A 21058-nucleotide genomic window follows, 5' to 3' on the forward strand; every position below is an offset into this window, starting at 1 on the left:
AAACCATACAAACAGCAGTACAGTTTTTCCATTTACAGTAATATACACCACATTTTGAGCTGGAACTATTGCAACTTAGCATATTTTTTTTACATTTTAATTTTAAAAAAATCTGCTAATAAAATGCATTTAAAAATGGTGTAATAATAGTACTCACTGTTAGAAGCGGCCCTCTGGGGCCCAACATGTGGCCCTCAGTGAAAGGCACTTAGACACCTCTGCTTTATTAGATTTTAGCAGGGATTTCTTGAAGCAAAAATGCAAGGACAATATAGTTTATCAAATATAGATATTTATACAAAAGGAGTCACAGTGAAATAATAATAATAATAATATATTACATAGTCACAGTATCAAAAGAATGCAACAAAAGATGTTGTGGTCATCAAAGTGTGTAGAAAAGAAAAGTGTCAGTCCATTTTCAAGTTCACGCCTGCATGATGGTGATCCGATTCCGTCTCAAGCGACGTATTTTCCCTCTGCCCGCCTGCCTCCTGCCTCCTGCCTCCTGCTTCCTGCCTCCTGCCTCTGCCCGCCTGCCTCCTGCAACACAAGCAGAGAGTTCAGAAGAGTTGCCTGGCAGACCTTCTTGGGCTGACCTTGCCCACGTACACAAGGTCACACCTTTGACGCACACGTCCATGCAGCTGTGCTTGGACACAAAGTTGTTGCTGCTGCCCCCGCAGCCCGAGTAGGTGAACTCCTCGCACGTCCTGGAGGCGGAGTTGTAGTAGTAGCGCGCTATGGAGGCGGAGCACCTGCCTCGGTCCAGGGGCCCCAGGCACAGCACGGGCAAGCCTGGAAATAATCACATCATCTTTTTTTTTACAAACAATATTCACTCCCTCCGGGATTTGGCAGACTTTGTTGGGATTGTTTTGGCCTAAAATGTCAGAATTTGCTGCATTTTTTGGGGGGGCTTTTAAGGATATTTTTTAGGCTTTTTTCTTTCAATAACTTGGGATTTTTAAAAACCTTAACCTCAAAAAGCACATGATTGCAGCAAAAATCGGAAAACAAATACTGTATTGATGTTTTACTCGTTTTATACTGCAACGATGGAACCCCTAGAGGACAAAGGCTGACTTTTTTTTTGTTCTTTCAGTGCATTTTTTCTAGGGTTGAGCAACAAAATGGACTCAGATCTGAATCACAATTCTTATTTATCCTGATTCTAAATCAGTTCATCATTTTCAAAAATTTATTTAAAGGAAATATATGTATGTATGTGTGTATGTATGTATATACAATATGTATGTATGTATATACAGTGTGTATGTATATACAGTATGTACGTATGTAAGTATATACAGTGTTTATGTATGTATGTATATATGTATATACAGTATGTATGTATATGTGTATGTATGTATATACAGTATGTATGTAAGTATATACAGTGTGTATGTATGTATATATATGTATACATACATACGTAACAGATTCTGATTCTGATACAGTATGTATGTATATGTGTATGTACAGTATATACAGTATGTATGTATGTATATACAGTATATGTATATGTGTATGTATGTATGTATATACAGTATGTATGTATGTAAGTATATACAGTATGTATGTATATGTGTATGTATGTATATACAGTGTATGTATAGGTGTATGTATGTATGTATGTATATACAGTATGTATGTATGTAAGTTTATACAGTGTGTATGTTTGTATGTATGTAAGTATATACAGTGTGTATGTATGTATATATGTATATACAGTATGTACGTATATGTGTATGTATATATACAGTATGTGTGTATGTATGTATGTATATAGTGTGTATGTATACAGTGTATGTATATGTGTATGTATGTATATACAGTATATATGTACTGTATGTATGTGTGTATGTATGCATGTATATACAGTATGTATGTATGTAAGTATATACAGTATGTATGTATATGTATGTATGTATATACAGTATATATGTGTGTATGTGTGTATCTATGTATATACAGTATGTATGTATATGTGTATGTATGTATGTATATACAGTATATATGTATGTATACACAGTATGTATGTATATGTGTATGTATATACAGTATATATGTATGTATACGTTTTATGTGTATGTATATACAGTATGCATGTATGTATATATGTATGTATGTATATATGTATATACAGTATGTATGTATATACAGTATATATGTATGTATATGTGTATGTGTGTGTATGTGTATATACAGTATGTATGTATGTATATATGTATATACAGTATGTATGTATATGTGTATGTATGTATGTATGTACACTATATGTGTATGTATATACAGTATGTATGTAAGTATATATAGTATGTATGTATATGTGTATATGTATATATGTATGTATATGTGTATGTGTGTATGTGTATATACAGTATGTATGTATGTATATATGTATATACAGTATGTATGTATGTATGTATGTATGTACACTATATGTGTATGTATATACAGTATGTATGTAAGTATATATAGTATGTATGTATATGTGTATGTATGTATATGTGTGTGTATGTGTATATACAGTATGTATGTATGTATATATGTATATACAGTATGTATGTATGTATGTATGTATGTATGTACACTACATGTGTATGTATATACAGTATGTATGTAAGTATATATAGTATGTATGTATATGTGTATGTATGTATATACTGTATGTATATGTGTATGTATGTATGTATATATGTATATGTATGTATATACGGTATATATGTATGTATGTTAAGTTAAAGTACCAATGATTGTCTCACACACACACACACACACACACACACACACACACACACACACACACACACACACGAGGTGTGGCGAAATTAATCTCTGCATTTGGTGAGGGGAGCAGTGAGCGGTGGCCACGCCTGGGAATCATTTTTGGTGATTTAACCCCCAATTCCAAGCCTTGATGCTGAGTGCCAAGCAGGGAGGTAATGGCTCCCGTTTTTATAGTCTTTGGTATGACTCGGCCGGGGTTTGAACTCACAACCTACCCATCTCAGGGCGGACACTCTAACCACTAGGCCACGGAGTAGATGTATGTACATATGTATGTGTATGTATTTATGTTTGTTGTACCTAATTAGACCATCTCCATGCAAGCAAAAGAAGCTTGTCTAAACTGTAACCTGTTTTGAAAAAAGTCTGATTCTAATTATTATCTACATGGTGAGAATGGGCTTGAATAATTGTGTCGAATCGAGAACCAATTCTGTATCAAATGGTCTCCCCAGGAATTGAATCTATAGGTGCCCAAAGATTTGCACCCCTAATTTTTGTTGTATTTTGGCCATATTTGATGTAGTAGTATTACTACATTATACTTTTTCTAGATGGTGTTTTTTTTTGTTCAAATTCAAAAATGTGAAGGTCCAATTCTTTGTACGATACACTGGCACTTATTCCACGATACCACCAACCACACAGGACATAAAAGTCCTTTCATTCTTCAAAGGGCGTGCAAAATGAAGTGAATTATATAGCGCTTTTTCTCTAGAGAGCTTTACATGATCTCCTTCTTTAAGCTACATTTAGACCAGCGTGGGTGGAAGGGTGGGTAAAGTGTCTTGCCCAAGGACACAACGGCAGTGACTAAGTTAGCGCAAGCTGGAATTGAACCTGGAACCCTTAAGTCGCTGGCACGGCACCTCTACCATCTGAGCCACACCGCCCCAATAAAAATTATTGATTCATATTTTTAGTACTTTTTTTTTTTTTTCCTCCTTTAAATTCTCCATCAACTTCAGCCCTAAAATAAAATACCAAACATATTTTAACCCTTTGAAGGCCTTGTGTAAAGTCACAGGTGTCAAGTGGTGGACATTATTTACTGGACTCATTCAAAAAGTTACATTATTTTAACCGAAATTGCTTCAAAAGAGTAAAAAAACAAACAAACAAAAACATTTAATGTTTGATATTTTTGTTTAGGACTGAAGTTTAAACAAAACAATTAATCCAAAATGTTTACACGCCCCTTAAAAACTTACTTTTTTTCCTTTTTGGGGTTTGAAGATGATTTAAAGTCAAAAAGTAGCCACTAGATGGCAGTAATAGCACATACTTACATGACTAATTCACTATATTAGTAATTATTCATCATAATTTCAGCCCTAAAAGAAAATACCAAACATCCATCCATCCATTTTCTATGTTTTTTTGTTTTATTTTAACCCTTTGAAGGCCTTCTGAAATGATGTCACAGTTGCAAAACAATATTTATTTTACTCATTCAAAACTTACATTATCTGATTGAAAGGACTTCAAAAGGGTCAAATAAAAAATAAAAATAAAATATATATATTTAAATTTTTTCTATTTTTAATTTTATTTTTTTTTAATTCTTTTTTTTTTTTTTTTTTTTTTTTCATTTTTGATATTTTTGTTTTTGTTTGATATCGGACATCTCTACCGATATTTTCCAACTCTTAATTACCAATTCCGATATCAACCGATACCGATATATACAGTGGTGGAATGAACACATTATTATGCCTAATTTTGTTGTGATGCCCCGCTGGATGCATTAAACAATGTAACAAGGTTTTTCAAAAATAAACAAAACTAAAGTCATGGAAAAAAAATGCCAACATGGCACTGCCATATTTATTATTGAAGTCACAAAGTGCATTTTTTTTTTTTAACATGCCTCAAAACAGCAGCTTGGAATTTGGGACATGAGGAGGTTGAGGTGGGCGGGGTCGAGGAGGGGTGTATATTGTAGTTTCTGGGTATTTGTTCTGTTGTGTTTATGTTGTGTTACGGTGCGTATGTTCTCCCGAAATGTGTTTGTCATTCTTGTTTGGTGTGGGTTCACAGTGTGGCGCATATTTGTAACAGTGTTAAAGTTGTTTATACGACCACCCTCAGTGTGAAAATGTTTACACGCCCCTCAAAAACGTACTGTTTTTTCCTTTTTGGGGTTTGAAGATGATTTAAAGTCAAAAAATAGCCACTAGATGGCAGTGATAGCACATACTTACATGACTAATTCACTATATTAGTAATTATTCATCATAATTTCAGCCCTAAAAGAAAATACCAAACATCCATCCATCCATTTCTCTACCGCTTGTCCCAAACATGTTTTTTTGTTTTATTTTAACCCTTTGAAGGCCTTCTGAAATGATGTCACAGTTGCAAAACAATATTTATTTTACTCATTCAAAACTTACATTATCTGATTGAAAGGACTTCAAAAGGGTCAAATAAAAAATAAAAATAAAATATATTTAAATTTTTTCTATTTTTTCTATTTTTAATTTTAATTTTTTTTTTATTGTTATTATTTTTATTTTTTTAATTTTTTATTTCATGTTTGATATTTTTGTTTTTGTTTGATATCGGACATCTCTACCGATATTTTCCAACTCTTAATTACCAATTCCGATATCAACCGATACCGATATATACAGTGGTGGAATGAACACATTATTATGCCTAATTTTGTTGTGATGCCCCGCTGGATGCATTAAACAATGTAACAAGGTTTTTCAAAAATAAACAAAACTAAAGTCATGGGGAAAAAAATGCCAACATGGCACTGCCATATTTATTATTGAAGTCACAAAGTGCATTATTTTTTTTTAACATGCCTCAAAACAGCAGCTTGGAATTTGGGACATGAGGAGGTTGAGGTGGGCGGGGTCGAGGAGGGGTGTATATTGTAGTTTCTGGGTATTTGTTCTGTTGTGTTTATGTTGTGTTACGGTGCGGATGTTCTCCCGAAATGTGTTTGTCATTCTTGTTTGGTGTGGGTTCACAGTGTGGCGCATATTTGTAACAGTGTTAAAGTTGTTTATACGACCACCCTCAGTGTGAAAATGTTACACGCCCCTCAAAAACGTACAGTTTTTTCCTTTTTGGGGTTTGAAGATGATTTAAAGTCAAAAAGTAGCCACTTGATGGCAGTGATAGCACATACTTAAATAACTAATTCACTATATTAGTAATGATTCATCATAATTTCAGCCCTAAAAGAAAATACCAAACATCCATCCATCCATTTTCTACTGCTTGTCCCAAACATGTTTTTTTTGTTTTATTTTAACCCTTTGAAGGCCTTCTGAAATGATGTCACAGTTGCAAAACAATATTTATTTTACTCATTCAAAACTTACATTATCTGATTTAAAGGACTTCAAAAGGGTCAAATAAAAAATAAAAATAAAATATATATATTTAAAATGTTTCTATTTTTAATTTTTTTAATTTTTTTTTTTTTTTATTATTTTAAATTTTTTTTTTTTTTTTTTTCATTTTTGATATTTTTTTTTTTGTTTGATATCGGACATCTCTACCGATATTTTCCAGCTCTTAATTACCAATTCCGATATCAAGCGATACCGATATATACAGTGGTGGAATGAACACATTATTATGCCTAATTTTGTTGTGATGCCGCGCTGGATGCATTAAACAATGTAACAAGGTTTTTCAAAAATAAACAAAACTAAAGTCATGGGGAAAAAAATGCCAACATGGCACTGCCATATTTATTATTGAAGTCACAAAGTGCATTATTTTTTTTTAACATGCCTCAAAACAGCAGCTTGGAATTTGGGACATGAGGAGGTTGAGGTGGGCGGGGTCGAGGAGGGGTGTATATTGTAGTTTCTGGGTATTTGTTCTGTTGTGTTTATGTTGTGTTACGGTGCGGATGTTCTCCCGAAATGTGTTTGTCATTCTTGTTTGGTGTGGGTTCACAGCGTGACGCATATTTGTAACAGTGTTAAAGTTGTTTATACGACCACCCTCAGTGTGAAAATGTTACACGCCCCTCAAAAACGTACTGTTTTTTCCTTTTTGGGGTTTGAAGATGATTTAAAGTCAAAAAGTAGCCACTAGATGGCAGTGATAGCACATACTTAAATAACTAATTCACTATATTAGTAATGATTCATCATAATTTCAGCCCTAAAAGAAAATACCAAACATCCATCCATCCATTTTCTACCGCTTGTCCCAAACATGTTTTTTTTGTTTTATTTTAACCCTTTGAAGGCCTTCTGAAATGATGTCACAGTTGCAAAACAATATTTATTTTACTCATTCAAAACTTACATTATCTGATTGAAAGGACTTCAAAAGGGTCAAATAAAAAATAAAAATAAAATATATATATTTAAATTTTTTCTATTTTTAATTTATTTTTTTTTTAATTTTTTTTATTGTTATTATTTTTATTTTTTCTATTTTTTATTTCATTTTTGATATTTTTGTTTTTGTTTGATATCGGACATCTCTACCGATATTTTCCAACTCTTAATTACCAATTCCGATATCAAGCGATACCGATATATACAGTGGTGGAATGAACACATTATTATGCCTAATTTTGTTGTGATGCCCCGCTGGATGCATTAAACAATGTAACAAGGTTTTTCAAAAATAAACAAAACTAAAGTCATGGAAAAAAAATGCCAACATGGCACTGCCATATTTATTATTGAAGTCACAAAGTGCATTATTTTTTTTTAACATGCCTCAAAACAGCAGCTTGGAATTTGGGACATGAGGAGGTTGAGGTGGGCGAGGTTGAGGAGGGGTGTATATTGTAGTGTTCCGGGAGGGTTAGTGCTGGAAGGGATTCTGGGTATTTGTTCTGTTGTGTTTATGTTGTGTTACGGTGCGGATGTTCTCCCGAAATGTGTTTGTCATTCTTGTTTGGTGTGGGTTCACAGTGTGGCGCATATTTGTAACAGTGTTAAAGTTGTTTATACGACCACCCTCAGTGTGAAAATGTTACACGCCCCTCAAAAACGTACTGTTTTTTCCTTTTTGGGGTTTGAAGATGATTTAAAGTCAAAAAGTAGCCACTAGATGGCAGTGATAGCACATACTTAAATAACTAATTCACTATATTAGTAATGATTTATCATAATTTCAGCCCTAAAAGAAAATACCAAACATCCATCCATCCATTTTCTACCGCTTGTCCCAAACATGTTTTTTTTGTTTTATTTTAACCCTTTGAAGGCCTTCTGAAATGATGTCACAGTTGCAAAACAATATTTATTTTACGCATTCAAAACTTACATTATCTGATTGAAAGGACTTCAAAAGGGTCAAATAAAAATAAAATACATATATTTACATTTTTTCTATTTTTTCTAAAAAAAAATTTTTTTTTTTTTTTTTTTCAATTTTTTTCATGTTTGATATTTTTGTTTTTGTTTGATATCGGACATCTCTACCGATATTTTCCAACTCTTAATTACCAATTCAGATATCAACCGATACCGATATATACAGTGGTGGAATGAACATATTATTATGCCTAATTTTGTTGTGATGCCCCGCTGGATGCATTAAACAATGTAACAAGGTTTTTCCAAAAATAAACAAAACTAAAGTCATGGGGAAAAAAATGCCAACATGGCACTGCCATATTTATTATTGAAGTCACAAAGTGCATTATTTTTTTTTAACTCAAAACAGCAGCTTGGAATTTGGGACATGAGGAGGTTGAGGTGGGCGGGGTCGAGGAGGGGTGTATATTGTAGTTTCTGGGTATTTGTTCTGTTGTGTTTATGTTGTGTTACGGTGCGAAATGTGTTTGTCATTCTTGTTTGGTGTGGGTTCACAGTGTGGCGCATATTTGTAACAGTGTTAAAGTTGTTTATACGGCCACCCTCAGTGTGACCTGTATGGCTGTTGACCAAGTATGCCTTGCATTCACTTGTGTGTGTGTGAAAAGCCGTAGATATTATGTGATTGGGCCTTTAAAGCATTTATCGGCCAGTCGTGTTAGTTGTCACTCACTCTTGCGTGGACTGCAGTACTCGGTGCAGGCGCTGAGGTCGGAGAAGCGGTTGGCGTTGCCCTCGCAGCCACCGTAGTAAAAAGTCTCGCACTGCATGCTGGTCATGTTGAAGAAGTAGCGGGTGAAGAGGGCCCGGCAGGGGCCCTCCTCCTTGGGGAAGCGACACATCTGAGGAATCTCTGGTTGGAAGGAGAAAGACGTGTGGCCACAACATTAGGTACACCTTTGCAAAAAAATCGCTATTCTTATTGAAAATATATTAAAAAAAAACATCCTACAACTAGTAAATCATTTGGACACGCCTGCTCAAACAACTACAATTTACGGTAAAATTTGTGTTTTTTTAAAAGGAATTATACTTAGACTTCCTTTTTATTGTCATTCAAATTTGAACTTTACAGCACAGATAAGAACAACATTTTGTTGCATTAGCTCATGGTAGTGCAAGATAAAAAAGCAATAAGGTGCAGATATAAATAAATAAATAGGTTACTCTACAGATAAATATATTGCACTTTTTTATATGCATCCACGTTTATGGATGTATGTTATATTGTCTTTTTTATTCCAGCCAGTTGATCCATTGCTGTAAATTGAAAATTGGTCAAATGTGCTGATAAATTTGGCAGAAAATTTACAGTAAAATGAACAGTTTTTACAGTGAAATACTTGGTATACATCAAAAATGGGTACCAATGTTATTTTAACAGTAAAATTCTGACTGTCTTTTCCTGTAAAAACTGTAAAAATATTTTTGTCACAGTGCATATAATATAATTTTTACAGTAATATTCTGGCCACTGAAATACCATAAATATTTTACTGTATAATCTACTGACTTTTTTTTATTGTGTAGTATTAGTGGAATGTGCTTTATACTACTTTTTTTTTCTCGTATAATTTTGTCATTTTACATAATGTTTTATTTTTGGAATAGGCCAGTGGACAAAAATTTAATAAAATAAAAGTTGTGTGCCACCAATGTCCCCGGGGCCACACTTTGGACACCCCTGCTCAAACAACTAGAATTTACGGTAAAATTAGGGTTTTTAAAAGGAATTGCTGTATATTGAAAATTGGTCAAATGTGTCGATAAAATTAGCAGAAAATTTACAGTAAAGTGAACAGTTTTTACACTGAAATACTTGGTATAAATTGAAAATGGGTATTAATTTTATTTCAACGGTAAAATTCTGACTGCTAAGCTGGCTGTTTTTTCCTGTACAAAATTTAAAAAAATATTTTTTTCACAGTGCACATAATATAATTTTTACAGTAAGATTCTGGCCACTGAGCTGCCATAAATATTTTACTGTATAATCTACTGACTTTTTTTTATTGTGTAGTATTAGTGGAATGTGCTTTATACTACTTTTTTTTTCTCGTATAATTTTGTCATTTTACATAATGTTTTATTTTTGGAATAGGCCAGTGGACAAAAATTTAATAAAATAAAAGTTGTGTGCCACCAATGTCCCCGGGGCCACACTTTGGACACCCCTGCTCAAACAACTAGAATTTACGGTAAAATTAGGGTTTTTAAAAGGAATTGCTGTATATTGAAAATTGGTCAAATGTGTCGATAAAATTAGCAGAAAATTTACAGTAAAGTGAACAGTTTTTACACTGAAATACTTGGTATAAATTGAAAATGGGTATTAATTTTATTTCAACGGTAAAATTCTGACTGCTAAGCTGGCTGTTTTTTCCTGTACAAAATTTAAAAAAATATTTTTTTCACAGTGCACATAATATAATTTTTACAGTAAGATTCTGGCCACTGAGCTGCCATAAATATTTTACTGTATAATCTACTGACTTTATTTACTGTGTAGTATTAGTGGAATATGCTTTATACTACCTTTTTTTTTCTCGTATAATTTTGTCATTCTACATAATGTTTTATTTTTGGAATAGGCCAGTAAAATTGCAGGTTTTTTAAAATTTACATTAAAAGAACAAATGTAAAGTTTCAAATTGCGAAATTTACTGTGGTTTTTACAGCATTTTTCTCTAAATGAAAAAAATAGTACTTTTTTTTTTACTGTAATAAACTGTGGTGCCGTTTTACACTGACAAAAAAAAACAGTAAAAAAGACAAACTGGCAGCTCAGGTGCCAAAATGTTACTCTAAAATTGCATTTTTTTTAAAATTACGTTAAAAGAAATGTAAATTTTACAGTAAAAAAAAATTTTCTTTTTTTTTTTTACCATAAAAACATCAGTACTGTTTTTCCATTTACAGTAATATACACTACATTTTGAGCTGGAACTATTGCAACTTACCATATTTTTTTTACATTTTAATTTTTTTTAAATCTACTAATAAAATGCATTAAAAAATGGTGTAATAATAGTATTCACTGGAAAAAAAACGGTAAAAAACAGACAAAATCAAATGTCCAAATTTTACGGTAAAATTGCAGTTTTATTAAATTTCATTCTACATAATGTTTTATTTTTGGAATAGGCCAGAGGACAAAAAAATCTAATAAAATAAAAGTTGTGTGCCACCAATGTCCCCGGGGCCACACTTTGGACACCCCTGCTCAAACAACTAGAATTTACGGTAAAATGAGTGTTTTTAAAAGGAATTGCTTTATATTGAAAATTGGTCAAATGTGTCGATAAAATTAGCAGAAAATGTACAGTAAAATGAACAGTTTTTACACTGAAATACTTGGTATAAAATGAAAATGGGTATTAATGTTATTTTAACGGTCAAATTCTGACTGCTAAGCTGGCTGTTTTTTCCTGTAAAAACTGTAAAAAAAAAAATTCACAGTGCATATAATATAATTTTTACAGTAAGATTCTGGCCACTGAGCTGCCATAAATATTTTACTGTATAATCTACTGACTTTTTTTTACTGTGTAGTATTAGTGGAATATGCGTTATACTAAAAAAAAATTCTCGTATAATTTTGTCATCTACATAATGTTTTATTTTTGGAATAGGCAAGTGGACAAAAAATCTAATAAAATAAAAGTTGTGTGCCACCAATGTCCCCGGGGCCACACTTTGGACACCCCTGCTCAAACAATTGCTGTATATTGAAAATTGGTCAAATGTGTTGATAAATTTGGCGGAAAATTTACAGAAAAATGAACAGTTTTTATACTAAAATACTTGGTATGAATTTAATTAAAATAAAATAAAAGTGTGGTGCCACCAATGTCCCCTGGGGCCACATTTTGGACACCCCTGCTCAAATTTGGTGGCCACGAGTATTTACGATTTTTTTAATAAATTGCATTTTACAGTAAAATTACAGTGTTTTTTTTAAACCGAATTACAGTAAATTGATACCATTGTTATTTTTGCTGTGAAATTTGGTGTTAAATTTATGGTAAAACTAATTTTACCGTAAGGTTTTTACACCCAAATACTGTAAATTGAAAATGGGTAACATTATTTTAACAGTAAAATTCTGGTGACTTTCCCATAAAATCTACTGAATTTTATTGTATTTTTTATTTTTTTATTTATATTTTTACAGTGCATTACTGTAAACAGAAAAACAGTTCCGCTTCTATTTTTACTGCAAAATTCCAGCAACTGAGCTGCCACTAATAGTTTATTGTAAAATCTATTAAATAACTTATTTTACAGTGTAATGTTAGTGTAGTCTGCTACTATTTTCTTTCTCTTATAATCTTATGTTATTATATTTTTTATTGTTTTTTTACTTTGGAATAGGCCAGAGGACAATAACAAAAAAGTTGCGTGCCACAAATGTCCCCCGGGGCCACACTTTGGACACCCCCCAGTCAAATTAAATGGCATATAGCATTTACAATTTTAAATTTTCTTTTTAAAAAAAAAAGGCATTTTGCCCTAAAATTTTAACTGTTTTTAAACTGAATTACTGTAAATTGAAAATTGGTAACAATGTTATTTTTATTGTGAAATTTGGCAGTGAATTTACGGTATTATTGCTGTTATTTTATCGTGTTTTTGACGATGAAACGCTGTACATTTTAAATCGGTTTCATTATTTTAATGGTAAAAATCTGGCCACTAAATTTTCCCATAAAATCGAGTAAAATTTCAGGAACTGAGTTGCTGTATGCTACTGTTTTTTTCTTGTATCATTTTAAGTTCTACATTGTGTTTTATTTTGGAATAGGCCAGAGGCCACAAATGTCCCCCGGGGCCACACTTTGGACACCCCTAGTCAAATAAAATGTCCACTAGTATGAAACATTCAGCCTTTACAAGTAGTCATTTTCAGTTTTGATTGACAATGTCAATAATTAATTAATTAGATAAAATTGGACTCATTAAAATAATTTGTTAATAATTGTCACTTCATCGTTAAAATGAGCTACGATTCAATTTCCATTCAGAATCAATTCCCGATTCATTTCGATTCTGGCAATATATTATGTGCTATGAAAATGATTACACCTTTTCAAAGCAGGTTACAAAAAGCTGACGTATACACGCTAAAAAATAGATTTACACTTTTTTTTTTTTTTTAAACAGATTTTTTTAAATTAGGTATCGGAATAATACTCAAACTCCAACTTACTCGGTATCCTGAAGCAAGTTTTCTGGCACTCCTGATACGTCCTGAAGTTGTTGGCGTTGCCCCGGCAACCCCCGTAGTAGAAGACCTCACACTTCTGACTGAGGGTGTTGTAGTAATAACGCTGGATGTCGGCTCTGCACGGCCCTTCGTCCGCTTGCAGGAGGCACGCACCTGAAGGCAACACGCAAAAAAGGTAAATAATGGCATTAAAGCAGGGCAGCACAACTTGGTATATTATTAATAATGGCATTAAAGCAGTATGACTTGGTATATTATAAATAATGACATTAAAGTAGTATGACTTGGTATATTATTAATAATGACATTAAAGCATTATGACTTGGTATATTATAATAACGACATTCAAGCATTGGTATATTATTAATAATGACATTAAAATAATAATAATAATACTAGATTTTATTTGTAAAAAGCACTTTACATTGAGCAAACAACCTCAAAGTGCTACAGTGTATTGAAAATAATAATAAAAGATAATTAAAAAAAAAAAAAACTAGAACAGTCTAATAGCTAGAACTAGTATGCATATATCTATAAAAATGCTTTTTTTTTAAAAAAGAAAAAAAAGAAGGGGTTTTAAGCTTTTTTTTAAAGCATCCACAGTCTGTGGTGCCCTCAGGTGGTCAGGGAGAGCATTCCACAGACTGGGTTCGGCGGAGCAGAAAGCAGTATGACTTGGTATATTATTAATAATGACATTAAAGCCGTATGACTTGGTATATTATTAATAATGACATTAAAATAATAATAGTAATAATAGATTTTATTTGTAAAAAGCACTTTACATTGAGCAAACAACCTCAAAGTGCTACAGTGTATTGAAGAAAATAATAATAGTAAAAAGATAATTTAAAAAAACCCAAAAACAAATAAAAACTAGAACAGTCTAATAGCTAGAAAGATAATTATAAAAAATATAAATAAATAAAAACTAGAACAGTCTAATCATCTATACATACATCTATAAAAATGCTTTTTTTTTTTTTTTTTTTTAAAAGAGAAAAAAGAAGGGGTTTTAAGCCTTTTTTAAAAGCATCCACAGTCTGTGGTGCCCTCAGGTGGTCAGGGAGAGCATTCCACAGACTGGGAGCGGCGGAGCAGAAAGCAGTATGACTTGGTATATTATTAATAATGACATTAAAGCAGTATGACTTGGTATATTATTAATAATGACATTAAAACAGTATGACTTGGTATATTATTAATAATGACATTAAAGCAGTATGACTTGGTATATTATTAATAATGTCATTAAAGCAGTATGACTTGGTATATTATTAATAATGACATTAAAATAATAATAATAATATTAGATTTTATTTGTAAAAAGCACTTTACATTGAACAAACAACCCCAAAGTGCTACAGTGTATTGAAAAAAATAATAATAATAAAAAAGATAATTATAAAAAATACAAATAGATAAAAACTAGAACAGTCTAATAGCTAGAACTAGTATGCATATATCTATAAAAATGCTTTTTTTTTTTTGCTTTTTTTTTTTAAAGAAGGGGTTTTAAGCTTTTTTTAAAGCATCCACAGTCTGTGGTGCCCTCAGGTGGTCAGGGAGAGCATTCCACAGACTGGGAGCGGCGGAGCAGAAAGCAGTATGACTTGGTATATTATAAATAATGACATTAAAGCAGTATGACTTGGTATATTATTAATAATGACATTAAAACAGTATGACTTGGTATATTATAAATAATGACATTAAAGCAGTATGACTTGGTATATTATAAATAATGACATTAAAACAGTATGACTTGGTATATTATAAATAATGACATTAAAGCAGTATGACTTGGTATATTATTAATAATGACATTAAAGCAGTATGACTTGGTATATTATAAATAATGACATTAAAGTAGTATGACTTGGTATATTATAATAACGACATTCAAGCATTGGTATATTATTAATAATGACATTAAAATAATAATAATAATACTAATAGATTTTATTTGTAAAAAGCACTTCACATTGAGCAAACAACCTCAAAGTGCTACAGTGTATTGAAAATAATAATAAAAGATAATTAAAAAAAAAAAACTAGAACAGTCTAATAGCTAGAACTAGTATGCATGTATGTATCTATAAAAATGCTTTTTTTTTAAAAAAAAAAAAAAAAGAAAAGAAGGGGTTTTAAGCCTTTTTTAAAGCATCCACAGTCTGTGGTGCCCTCAGGTGGTCAGGGAGAGCATTCCACGGACTGGGAGCGGCGGAGCAGAAAGCAGTATGACTTGGTATATTATTAATAATGACATTAAAGCAGTATGACTTGGTATATTATTAATAATGACATTAAAGCAGTATGACTTGGTATATTATTAATAATGACATTAAAGCCGTATGACTTGGTATATTATTAATAAAGACATTAAAGCAGTATGACTTGGTATATTATTAATAATGACATTAAAGCAGTATGACTTGGTATATTATTAATAATGACATTAAAATAATAATAGTAATAATAGATTTTATTTGTAAAAAGCACTTTACATTGAGCAAACAACCTCAAAGTGCTACAGTGTATTGAAAAAAATAAAAAAAATAAAAAGATAATTAAAAAAAATAAATAAATAAAAACTAGAAAAGTCTAATAGCGAGAACTAGTATGCATATATCTATAAAAATGCTTTTTAAAAAAAAAAAAAAAGAAAAGAAGGGGTTTTAAGCCTTTTTTAAAGCATCCACAGTCTGTGGTGCCCTCAGGTGGTCAGGGAGAGCATTCCACAGACTGGGTTCGGCGGAGCAGAAAGCAGTATGACTTGGTATATTATTAATAATGACATTAAAGCAGTATGACTTGGTATATTATTAATAATGACATTAAAGCAGTATGACTTGGTATATTATTAATAATGACATTAAAGCAGTATGACTTGGTATATTATTAATAATGACATTAAAGCAGTATGACTTGGTATATTATTAATAATGACATTAAAACAGTATGACTTGGTATATTATTAATAATGACATTAAAGCAGTATGACTTGGTATATTATTAATAATGACATTAAAGCAGTATGACTTGGTATATTATTAATAATGACATTAAAGCAGTATGACTTGGTATATTATTAATAATGACATTAAAGCCGTATGACTTGGTATATTATAAATAATGACATTAAAGCAGTATGACTTGGTATATTATTAATAATGACATTAAAGCAGTATGACTTGGTATATTATTAATAATGACATTAAAATAATAATAGTAATAATAGATTTTATTTGTAAAAAGCACTTTACATTCAGCAAACAACCTCAAAGTGCTACAGTGTATTGAAAAAAATAATAATAAAAAGATAATTATAAAAAATACAAATAAATAAAAACTAGAACAGTCTAATAGCTAGAACTAGTGTGCATATATCTATAAAAATGCTTTTTTTTTTTTTTTTTTTTTTAAAGAAGGGTTTTTAAGTCTTTTTTAAAAGCATCCACAGTCTGTGGTGCCCTCAGGTGGTCAGGGAGAGCATTCCACAGACTGGGAGCGGCGGAGCAGAAAGCAGTATGACTTGGTATATTATTAATAATGACATTAAAACAGTATGACTTTGTATATTATTAATAATGACATTAAAATAATAATAGTAATAATAGATTTTATTGTAAAAAGCACTTTACATTGAACAAACAACCCCAAAGTGCTACAGTGTATTGAAAAAAAAAATAATAATAAAAAGATAATTATAAAAAATACAAATAAATAAAAACTAGAACAGTCTAATAGCGAGAACTAGTGTGCATACATCTATAAAAATGCTTCTTTTTTTTTTTTTTTTTTTTAAAGAAGGGGTTTTAAGCCTTTTTTTTAAAGCATCCACAGTCTGTGGTGCCCTCAGGTGGTCAGGGAGAGCATTCCACAGACTGGGAGCGGCGGAGCAGAAAGCAGTATGACTTGGTATATTATTAATAATGACATTAAAGCAGTGTGACTTGGTATATTATTAATAAGGACATTAAAACAGTATGACTTGGTATATTATTAATAAGGACATTAAAACAGTATGACTTGGTATATTATTAATAAGGACATTAAAGCAGTATGACTTGGTATATTATTAATAATGACATTAAAACAGTATGACTTGGTATATTATTAATAATGACATTAAAACAGTATGACTTGGTATATTATTAATAATAACATTAAAATAATAATAATAGATTTTATTTGTAAAAAGCACTTCACATTGAGCAAACAACCTCAAAGTGCTACAGTGTATTGAAGAAAATAATAGTAAAAAGATAATTTAAAAAAAAAAAAAAAAAAAAAAAAACTAGAACAGTCTAATAGCTAGAACTAGTATGCATGTATCTATAAAAATGCTTTTTTTTTTTTTTTTAAAAAAAAAAAAAAAGAAGGGGTTTTAAGCCTTTTTTAAAGCATCCTCAGTCTGTGGTGCCCTCAGGTGGTCAGGGAGAGCGTTCCACAGACTGGGAGCGGCGGAGCAGAAAGCAGTATGACTTGGTATATTATTAATAATGACATTAAAACAGTATGACTTGGTATATTATAATAATGACATTCAAGCATTGGTATATTATTAATAATGACATTAAAGCAGTATGACTTGGTATATTATTAATAATGACATTAAAGCAGTATGACTTGGTATATTATTAATAATGACATTAAAGCAGTATGACTTGGTATATTATTAATAATGACATTAAAGCAGTATGACTTGGTATATTATTAATAATGACATTAAAGCAGTATGACTTGGTATATTATTAATAATGACATTAAAGCAGTATGACTTGGTATATTATAATAACGACATTCAAGCATTGGTATATTATTAATAATGACATTAAAATAATAATAATAATAATACTAGATTTTATTTGTAAAAAGCACTTTACATTGAGCAAACAACCTCAAAGTGCTACAGTGTATTGAAAATAATAATAAAAGATCATTAAAAAAAAAAAACTAGAACAGTAATAGCTAGAACTAGTATGCATATATCTATAAAAATGCTTTTTTTAAAAAAAAGAAGGGGTTTTAAGCTTTTTTTTAAAGCATCCACAGTCTGTGGTGCCCTCAGGTGGTCAGGGAGAGCATTCCACAGACTGGGAGCGGCGGAGCAGAAAGCAGTATGACTTGGTATATTATTAATAATGACATTAAAGCAGTATGACTTGGTATATTATTAATAATGACATTAAAACAGTATGACTTGGTATATTATTAATAATGACATTAAAGCAGTATGACTTGGTATATTATTAATAATGACATTAAAGCAGTATGACTTGGTATATTATTAATAATGACATTAAAGCAGTATGACTTGTATATTATTAATAATGACGTTAAAATAATAATAGTAATAATAGATTTTATTTGTAACAAAGCACTTTACATTGAACAAACAACCCCAAAGTGCTACAGTGTATTGAAAAAAAAAATAATAATAAAAAGATAATTATAAAAAATAAAAATAAATAAAAACTAGAACAGTCTAATAGCGAGAACTAGTGTGCATACATCTATAAAAATGCTTCTTCTTTTTCTTTTTTAAAAAGAAGGGTTTTTAAGTCTTTTTTAAAGCATCCACAGTCTGTGGTGCCCTCAGGTGGTCAGGGAGAGCATTCCACAGACTGGGAGCGGCGGAGCAGAAAGCAGTATGACTTGGTATATTATTAATAATGACATTAAAGCAGTATGACTTGGTATATTATTAATAAAGACATTAAAGCAGTATGACTTGGTATATTATTAATAATGACATTAAAGCAGTATGACTTGGTATATTATTAATAATGACATTAAAGCCGTATGACTTGGTATATTATTAATAAAGACATTAAAGCAGTATGACTTGGTATATTATTAATAATGACATTAAAGCAGTATGACTTGGTATATTATTAATAATGACATTAAAATAATAATAGTAATAATAGATTTTATTTGTAAAAAGCACTTTACATTGAGCAAACAACCTCAAAGTGCTACAGTGTATTGAAAAAAATAAAAAAAATAAAAAGATAATTAAAAAAAATAAATAAATAAAAACTAGAAAAGTCTAATAGCGAGAACTAGTATGCATATATCTATAAAAATGCTTTTTAAAAAAAAAAAAAAAGAAAAGAAGGGGTTTTAAGCCTTTTTTAAAGCATCCACAGTCTGTGGTGCCCTCAGGTGGTCAGGGAGAGCATTCCACAGACTGGGTTCGGCGGAGCAGAAAGCAGTATGACTTGGTATATTATTAATAATGACATTAAAGCAGTATGACTTGGTATATTATTAATAATGACATTAAAGCAGTATGACTTGGTATATTATTAATAATGACATTAAAGCAGTATGACTTGGTATATTATTAATAATGACATTAAAGCAGTATGACTTGGTATATTATTAATAATGACATTAAAACAGTATGACTTGGTATATTATTAATAATGACATTAAAGCAGTATGACTTGGTATATTATTAATAATGACATTAAAGCAGTATGACTTGGTATATTATTAATAATGACATTAAAGCAGTATGACTTGGTATATTATTAATAATGACATTAAAGCCGTATGACTTGGTATATTATAAATAATGACATTAAAGCAGTATGACTTGGTATATTATTAATAATGACATTAAAGCAGTATGACTTGGTATATTATTAATAATGACATTAAAATAATAATAGTAATAATAGATTTTATTTGTAAAAAGCACTTTACATTCAGCAAACAACCTCAAAGTGCTACAGTGTATTGAAAAAAATAATAATAAAAAGATAATTATAAAAAATACAAATAAATAAAAACTAGAACAGTCTAATAGCTAGAACTAGTGTGCATATATCTATAAAAATGCTTTTTTTTTTTTTTTTTTTTTTAAAGAAGGGTTTTTAAGTCTTTTTTAAAAGCATCCACAGTCTGTGGTGCCCTCAGGTGGTCAGGGAGAGCATTCCACAGACTGGGAGCGGCGGAGCAGAAAGCAGTATGACTTGGTATATTATTAATAATGACATTAAAACAGTATGACTTTGTATATTATTAATAATGACATTAAAATAATAATAGTAATAATAGATTTTATTGTAAAAAGCACTTTACATTGAACAAACAACCCCAAAGTGCTACAGTGTATTGAAAAAAAAAATAATAATAAAAAGATAATTATAAAAAATACAAATAAATAAAAACTAGAACAGTCTAATAGCGAGAACTAGTGTGCATACATCTATAAAAATGCTTCTTTTTTTTTTTTTTTTTTTTAAAGAAGGGGTTTTAAGCCTTTTTTTTAAAGCATCCACAGTCTGTGGTGCCCTCAGGTGGTCAGGGAGAGCATTCCACAGACTGGGAGCGGCGGAGCAGAAAGCAGTATGACTTGGTATATTATTAATAATGACATTAAAGCAGTGTGACTTGGTATATTATTAATAAGGACATTAAAACAGTATGACTTGGTATATTATTAATAAGGACATTAAAACAGTATGACTTGGTATATTATTAATAAGGACATTAAAGCAGTATGACTTGGTATATTATTAATAATGACATTAAAACAGTATGACTTGGTATATTATTAATAATGACATTAAAACAGTATGACTTGGTATATTATTAATAATAACATTAAAATAATAATAATAGATTTTATTTGTAAAAAGCACTTCACATTGAGCAAACAACCTCAAAGTGCTACAGTGTATTGAAGAAAATAATAGTAAAAAGA

At 30.6% G+C, this 21058-nt stretch overlaps 1 protein-coding gene across 3 annotated transcripts in view; it reads right to left on the minus strand.

Moving 5' to 3' along the window:
- Positions 1 to 275: 275 nt before the first annotated feature.
- The window catches only part of tfpi2 (tissue factor pathway inhibitor 2), a 25492-nt gene continuing 4709 nt past the window's right edge, over positions 276 to 21058 (minus strand). Inside the window, exons 2-5 of one of the 3 annotated variants that reach the window (XM_061983205.1) lie at positions 13315 to 13485; positions 8779 to 8958; positions 625 to 798; positions 276 to 543 (exon numbers count right to left, since the gene is read on the minus strand). In XM_061983205.1, coding sequence (XP_061839189.1) covers positions 428 to 543; positions 625 to 798; positions 8779 to 8958; positions 13315 to 13485 — 641 coding nt within the window. In that variant the 3' untranslated portion in view covers positions 276 to 427. Of the gene's footprint in view, positions 544 to 612; positions 799 to 8778; positions 8959 to 13314; positions 13565 to 21058 lie in introns of those variants that run through there. The other 2 variants (XM_061983204.1, XM_061983206.1) reach the window with 2 other exon arrangements.

Source organism: Nerophis lumbriciformis, linkage group LG21 (genome assembly GCF_033978685.3).
Source record: "Nerophis lumbriciformis linkage group LG21, RoL_Nlum_v2.1, whole genome shotgun sequence".
NCBI lineage: Eukaryota > Metazoa > Chordata > Actinopteri > Syngnathiformes > Syngnathidae > Nerophis > Nerophis lumbriciformis.